General features: G+C 30.4%; 1 protein-coding gene across 1 annotated transcript in view; it reads right to left on the bottom strand.

The window, feature by feature from the left end:
- Nucleotides 1-8,438, bottom strand: part of LOC106466712 (MAM and LDL-receptor class A domain-containing protein 2-like) — a 141,534-nt gene that overhangs the window by 13,349 nt on the left and 119,747 nt on the right. Inside the window, exons 46-49 of the mRNA XM_022394788.1 lie at nucleotides 7,138-7,293; nucleotides 3,751-3,896; nucleotides 1,978-2,179; nucleotides 1,533-1,673 (exon numbers count right to left, since the gene is read on the bottom strand). Of these exons, the coding sequence (XP_022250496.1) occupies nucleotides 1,533-1,673; nucleotides 1,978-2,179; nucleotides 3,751-3,896; nucleotides 7,138-7,293 (645 nt within the window). The remainder of the gene's footprint in view (nucleotides 1-1,532; nucleotides 1,674-1,977; nucleotides 2,180-3,750; nucleotides 3,897-7,137; nucleotides 7,294-8,438) is intronic.

The following is an 8,438-nucleotide window of genomic DNA, read 5'->3' as shown; positions in this document are numbered from 1 at the left end:
CAATCTTCTGACATGAACCCCATTGAAAACCTCTGGGCCATACTCGACCGGCAAGTCAAGAAACAACCAAAAAAAACAGCTTCAAAGAGTGATCTACTCCAAGTTTTGAAGCAAGAGTGGGCGAAAATCCCACAATCTAAAATTGACGAGATGATTCTCACGATGCCCCAAAGGATCAACGAACTCCATGAAGCGAAAGGAAGATCTACTAGATATTAATTAAATTATAAATATATCAATTCATGTGAATATGACTGAAAAATTTCATTTTTTTCTGAAAAGGTGGTGTCTAATTACTTGTGACCCAAGCTGCGTATGTAGATAGTACAGGGGAAACACAACTCTAAAAGAGGGATAATTGTTATATTTTTGTATTCCTTCCAAAAATATATACAAATTTTAATATATATATATATTGTAGATAAAAGCATATGGTACAATACTATTGTCTGAGCTTTATAAGTCTGAATAAAACATTTAGACCTGTAAGTTAATTAGATGTTTCATAGTATTGTGTACAATATTATAGCCAGTGGGTCTCAGTAACTTTTTGCTTTCTTTTTTTTCAGCTTTTTACCTTCACCAGAATATTCGAAATAATAAAAGGAGAATTCTTAAAAATCTTGTATTTCAAACTACCCAAAATTCAATTAAAGTACATTAGCTTCCTCATCATAAAAGATCAGAGGCATGAAATCATAATCATGTTGTGATTGATCTATATATTTACAAGCTACTACTTTATATTATTGTTAGCCTATAATTATAACCAATGAATATCACTAAAAAGGATTCTAGTTTAGGCCTATGAATGTTTCTTCTAGCCAAGACTTGACTTTTCACTTTATATCAAAAATTTTCTGAACTCTAAATCTTGTGTTAGAAAGATTAAATAATAAAACATGAGAATAGCAACAAATTGAAAATGTTAACATTTCACTTAAAAAAGGGGTATCCAGTGCTGTATTACAAATAAAGTTACTACATAAATTGAGATGCATTACATTAGAAAAATTAAATATATTGTGAAATATATCTACAGTTATTAACAAATTAATTTTTAGTAAAAAATTTAAAAGGGGGAGGAGGAAGATGTAATATTTCTACAATTTTTACGTTGAAATTTGACACTTAAATTTATAAACATTTACATGAGATACCACAAAAGTAGCTAGAATTCTCAACAACATCCACAAGAGACCTAATACTTCAATTTATATTTTTTCTGGTGACTACCTATATACTGAGCCATATCAGCATCAGCCATTGACAATTCTGGTCATTTCTACTTATTAACAACTTGTTAATATATTCTTTACATCAGTACTTGTGCTCTCTTCACTCTCCAATCTCTTGATGCCAGTTGGTAACATCAGCAGAGATCCATTTGTACATTGTACAACAAAAAGTTACTACTTTAACCCAGACTGAATAAATATTAGATGGTAGAATGTTGTTGTTGTTTTTCTTCATTTTAACAGGTGAAAAATAAAATTGAAAATTATGATTAGAAAGCTGCATGTATTACATACCACAGTTTTCCTCATCACTGCCATCTTCGCAGTCAAACACACAATCACACCTCCACATGTTAGAGATGCACTGGATCTTACCACTGAAGCATTCAAATTCTGACTGTTTACAAGTTGGAGCAGTTGGGGTCACTGGTTCACCTATAAATAGTTTCATTACATATTGGTGTCATTATCAAAAGACATGCACTATTTTTGTATTTTCCTTACAGCATTATTAATAATTTTCATATAAATTGATATCTGTTATACTGACCATTCTAAGACTGTTGAAGTTGTGTTCAGTTGAAACAAATGATTTTAATGTAGTTAGAAAAATGACATGTTCATTAAGTTTTTACACTTGGATATCTAATAAACTTGGAATAAATATAAAATTTACATTACATTTGTGAATTTTTTTTAGTCAAGGAAGGATAGATCTGAAAATACAAAACAAGCTTACCACCATCTTTACAGCCACTGGTAAATTTAACTTCATCAACAGCAATGTCTGTATAGTTGTCACCACCCACAAATCCTAAAAACAATATTTGATAATCTTGACTGCTACCCACGAGTATATGAGCATAAAGCCATCTTTGTTTTTGATTTCCTGTTTTTTTCCACACCATGTAGGATTGTCCACCAAGTCCATTCACTCGCACCTAAGTACCACAAAATAACACAGATTTTATACTATTTCCAGTCTAAGTTAGTTTGACTGTCTATAATAGCAATTATATAGGTGCAAAATATCACCTCAAACTAAATATTAATCCTCTGTATACCACCTGGGGTGTGTTTGTACTCCACCACACTTCAAAACTGTATTATTCAGCAGAGGTTTATCCAGAGAAGCTGTGATACACAGTACCTCACTCATTATTAAGATCCTTTGTAACCACAAATCTGTACCATTTCAACCCCATGTGTTTTGTATTACGAGTATTTTGATTCCTGTTTTTACTCATTTATACCATCTTGTTTTAGATGAATGATGTAACCTTCTCCATGAAATGTGCAGAAAAGATATAAAGTTCCATTTCCAGAACATTCTAGATGTTTGAAAAACTATATAAGCAATTTGAGTTGGCATCATTTACTGTATAGTCAGGTACAGACTCCATTAATGCTGACTCTACTACATGTCTCACTCCAAAGTTAAAAGTCAGGATACCAATATATCATGTAAAGCCATTATCCAAGCACCGGGGGGGGGGGGGGGGAAGTATAACTAATGTAGAGGAAAGTATTGGATAAGAGTGCAAAAATTAATGTGATTCAGTTGAAAAACAAGTGGCAGATAAAAAATCAACTTTTGTGCCTAAAATCAGAAGAAACTGAATATTAAGTATCAATGCTTAGGTGGTGGTGAAGAGATGGTCAAACTGTTTCAAGGGTATTTCAGATAGCATAAACATAGTCGAGTTTTGACTTAATGGACTGTTTGTAGAGTGGGAGAACACTTCAGCTTCTGTATTTAAGAATGCCTTAGTATAGAAGCTGAAATATTATCCTATGCTATAAAAAGGCAGAAACAGTCCATTAAAGACAAAACTCCAAGATGGTTGATTCCAGAAATCCTGCAAAACATTGTTGTAAAAAGAATAGTTTCTTAGGTATTAAAAAGCTTCTTTGTAGTGAGTTATCTGAATTTATAGCCAATTCAACACAATACTATGGCTTTTATGCTAGAGATCAAATGCACCTCGTTCTAAAAAGTTAAAATTCTAAAAGTACAAAGCATCTTTCTGAAAAAATGGGTGAAATAGAAAACATTTTAACAAATTGTTTTTGCATTTGAAAATCCAGTTTTAATCTTAATTGAGGCATTTCCAGTATAAGAAAAAAAGAAAATCACATTAAAGTTTATTTTCCAGATAATTTTACTTGTCCAATGGGAACTTCTAGTGGAAAGGGATTTACAAAAAACTCACAAACTTTGAATATGTTACATCTTTGTTAACTCAATAATTTAATGTATATACTGGAGCAACACACTCTTAAAATAAGTATTGTTAGAATTAAAATATTTAAGCAAAAGATATTTTGTATAAGTTAATAATCAATCCAAATATTTTACTTAAGCCCCCACCCTTCGTAAGGGAGAGAGAGAGAGAGAAGGGGGTGGGGGCAAGAAAATATTATTACAGTTCCAATACTGTTTCAAATCATCATTTTCATGTTAGCAAGACCATACTGCCCTTTTTTAAGTTCCTCTTTGTGAAAGACTCACCTGTAACTGACCCATCTTATCAGAGCCAAACATATAGTACCAGAACCTCAGATGACAATTGCCAGTATTAGCCTTAAAAACAGGAGTGCTAACTCCAGCATATTCTCCAAGTTCATGCTCAGAACTGTTGATGAACAAGTAATACCCTATATTGAAAAAATAATAATAATTCATGATTTATCATTTCTTTGCTTTTTTACAAAATAAAATCAGAATAACTTAACAGCAGTCAATTCCACACTGTATATGATGTATCGTTTAAAATATGCAATTACAATTTTTTAAAAGACATTTTTAACTTGGGAATTTCTATGATATTAATATTTTTCATTAAAACAAATTATCAGAAAGCAAAAAAGTTCATACAATTCTCTGTATCTAATGTTTAAAAGACAAAAGCAGTTGTAACAACCTGAGCTGTTTTACCTACACAACAATACATTTACTCGCACATCACTTGGATAATATTAACTGTTAGTATGAAAAAAAAAACATCATTCAGAAAATCTTCTAGTTTTACACTATATAAGGCCCTCACATATTTTAGTTTCAATTCTACACTTCAGTAACTGTAAAACAGTTTTAATTTGAAACTCTTGACTAGCAGTACCTAAATTATGAATATTTTCTGAACTTCTTATTCAATTAAAATATTATTCTCTTCCAATTTCTAGAGTATGCTGGTGTTTGTACAATTCTGTTGTAGTTGTGTGCATGGACAATTGGTTTTGTATCACAAAATTAAATGTAATTTATTACACACATGTGCAGTATTTGGAATAGTTAAGGAAACAGTGAGGAAAAAGGATATAAAAGGCAAATATATGGGAATGCCACCCTTTTCATGAGAAAATGAAATTCACCAGGGTCATATGTTGATAGTTCACACTATAACTCGTTTCCATCCATTCAATCAGAAATTGCCACAACAGTATAAAGCCTAAGAAATTATGGGCAGTCATAGTATACCCAGTAGTAGTGGTGTGATTCTGGTATTAACACCCAGGACTAAAATACTGTGTGAAAAAGCATGTAGAAGTCAAAGTTTTAGCTAGCCATGAGTACTCAATGTGCTATTAGACTCCATGTTTTTGTAGGACCTGTATGCAAGATTCTGGCACTTCTAACATTACAAGTTTTTGAGGTAGAAAACTAAAATTCTCCAAAAGTGATGATAAATATCTCAGTGTATGCTATTTTTGAGACATATCTGTCAATGATGCTGCTGTAAATACAGGTGCAAATTTTATTTTGATAACAGTGAGATACACAATAGAACAAAGTTGGTTCAATGTATATGCAGCTGCTCCAAAACTGTCTGTTGAAACAAGTAACAAAACCAAAAGGTTGAAATGAGCATCAGATCAGAAACAGTAAAATGTGTGAAACTAGAAATGTCTGCACTTTACAAATAAATCTAAGTTCTAATTGTTCAGCAACAATCAACAATAGTTTGTGCAAAAGTGAAGAAGAGAGTGGTATCATAGTCAACACACTACATCTACAGTGAAGCATGGTGTGAGATCAATACAAATTTAGAGTTGTATCTCAACCAGTGGTGTTGGTGATCTACACAAAATTGATGTCACCATGACTGCTAACAAATATAGACAAAGTTTGATCAATCATCCAAGACCACAATTCATCCAGCAAGGCAGTGACCCCAAACAAACTGCAACATGATGAAATAATATTTGATGTTAAAGAAACCAATGGAACCCACAACCAGGGCTTCACATGCACCAAGTTCCGATATGAACAATCTTGAGGCTGTATGGGCTTAGGTAAAAACTGGGAAGGTTAAAAGGTAACCGAAATACTTTGTTAAATTATGATAATATAAGACATTGGAAACAATATAGTTGTTTAACTGTATAACAGCATAAAAACAAGATATGATAATGCTTTATACTAACAATACAATTAGTTGCTATAACTTGTTGTTTGACTTCTGTATGTATATTGCTTGTGTGTTTCCATGATTATTTCCATTACTGTATATCAAAAAACTTATAAACGCAAATTATTTAATATCATCTATATCTTCTAATCTATATAATTAATCAAAATATGTGTAACCACCGTGACTTGGAAAATGTTTAGCATATTTATAGAAGGTTTTTGTTAAGTGAGATATTAATAGTCTATCATTTGTCCAATTGAAAGACTGAACAGCTTTTCTTTGCAATATTTAATTATTCTAACCGTCAGAAATCCCAAGAAATTTTTTTAATGTTTTAAATCCATTTCAGTGCAAAATTCAAAGGTTTGGTTTCCCCACAAAATACTGAATAGCTTTTCTTTGTAAATTTTAATTCTAACTCTCAGAAATCACAAGAAATTTGTTTAATGTTTTAAACCCATTTCAGTGCAAAATGCAAAGGTCTGGTTCCCCAGAAAATACTTATTATGTTAATATACAGTTTGAATCATTAAACATTTTCAAAAATTATTAGACAAGAAAAAGTTGTTAAATTCTAATTTGACATTAACCCACATCAATATGAAATGTATGTGTAAAAATCTACTAAGTAATATATTAACATATGCTAAAATTTTTTGTAAAATGACACACTGTAGTCAAATCAACTTAGTAAATATTCTTACTGTTAATAAAGTGTATAAATAGCCAGTTATGCAAGAACATAATAATTCATTCATAACAAATGTATTAAAAACCTGAATTTACAAAAGTTGACAAGGCTTTAAAAATAAAACCTCTCCCACTTGTACTTAAGAACTGCATTTTATTATTTTGATGATGTATTAATTAAGTACAGAAGTCAAGCTCAATTTATTACTAAACTTTTTTTTAAACAAAATATACCATATCATAGGCAAAAAGATTAAAGCTGTAGTATTTATACAGTAGATGCTGAGTTTGCACAAAAAAAGTGATTTTTTAAATTAAAATATGAAGAAACAATATCTATGAAATAGCTTAACGTTAGTCAATGCCTCCAACCAGACAGCAAAGAAAGATATAACTCTCTTTCTCAAAACAAAGTTCCCATGTAGATTACATTGCATTACTTGCAAAATATAGTTTAGAAATACTGGAAAGTATAATTAATAGTGTTCCCAAGCTAATTACACCAACACAGGTTCTTCATTAAAAGCAAACTATGAAACAACATCTACCTAATATGTTTGAAGAAAAAAAAGAAAGTTTAATTGAAGCAAACTGTAAAAATTTTGTCATTTATTTGTCATTTTTATTCTATTCCCACTAATACCACATAATTGTGTATTTATATTCTGAAAACACTTCATTTTATGAATGAAATCACACAACTTATGCAATATTAAATCTAAGAACTCTCAACTATTAATTAGAACAAATGAAAATGGACATTCCATTAATAAGAGAGATTTCAAGTTCCAAACCTTTCTGACGTTGGTTCTGATCTCTATCTGGACCAGTCTGGTTGCTGTGAGACTTCTGGGCTCTAGACCAATAAAAATTTGAGTCCTCAAGAAGTCGCCAATCACAAGAAGTCAGCCAATCATCATCATCGAAGCTGCAGTCACCATATTGAGAAACTATAGCAAATTAAACATATACTTCAGAATTCTAGTATATTTTCATAACTTGTATGTCTATAAAACAATCAAAAACAACACATATACTCAAATCTATCACAAAGTGTGCTCATATAAAGAATAAGATTATATCATAATAAATATGTTCCAAAAAATATGAATAGTTTATCACTTTAGAATTTCTAAAGCAAACTATCTGAAAATGAGTTCTTATTTAGCTGGTTTTTGACAAATTATAATACCTTATAACATACATATCATTCACAACAGAGTTCTAGAGGCCAAAAAGAAAAAATGAATTATCTTTAACAGGTCAGGAATGTTTAGATTTGAACAGAGTTCCTCTAAGTGCAAGTGTATATAAATTTGATATCAGAAATACCCATTATTATATCAATTTGATATTGGGCCTATACATAGTATCAGAAGCATTTATTATTATATCAATTTGATATTATGCCCATGAGCAGTATCAGAAGCCCCCATAATTCTACCAATTTGTTATTATGCCCATACACATTACCAGAAGTACCCATTATTATATCAATTTGACATTATTCCCAAAGCTAAGATATTATTTTTTAATTGATTTATATGTCAGACTAATAATGACTCATTAAATATATGTTGCGAACTTTTTTACAAAGTTCACATAAATATATTTCAAACACAATATGCTGGTACAGATACAGCCCATGATAGAAAATAAAAATATCATATTTCTCGGAATATAAGACGCACCGGTGTATAAGATGCACCCTTATTTTGAAGACAAAGTTTTTTGGGGAAAAAAAGCTACAGTCGCATTTGAAAGATTTTTATTGAACAAAAATTCAATTTGATACTTTAAAAATTAGTATATATATTGATCTAAACACAAAAGAGCTCAAAACACCAAAATAAGAAAATACCGTAAATCAAAAAAAGGTTTACCGTTATTTAGTTTGGTTCAAAACCTACAAAATCTTCATTGCTTTCAATGTAATTTATTTTTTATTATTGAGGGAGCATTATAAATAGTTATGTTTTTAAAAGAAAAACTACTATTGTTATAAATAACACATTCAATTGAACTAAACTTTGCATGCCTATTTAAATATATTTACACATAGTTTGTGTATATCATATATATACATATATATTAT

This window comes from Limulus polyphemus, unplaced genomic scaffold (genome assembly GCF_000517525.1).
Source record: "Limulus polyphemus unplaced genomic scaffold, Limulus_polyphemus-2.1.2 Scaffold2355, whole genome shotgun sequence".
NCBI classification, from domain to species: domain Eukaryota; kingdom Metazoa; phylum Arthropoda; class Merostomata; order Xiphosura; family Limulidae; genus Limulus; species Limulus polyphemus.
Note: the sequence above shows the minus strand (reverse complement) of the source record. Positions and strands in the feature narration are given on the sequence as shown.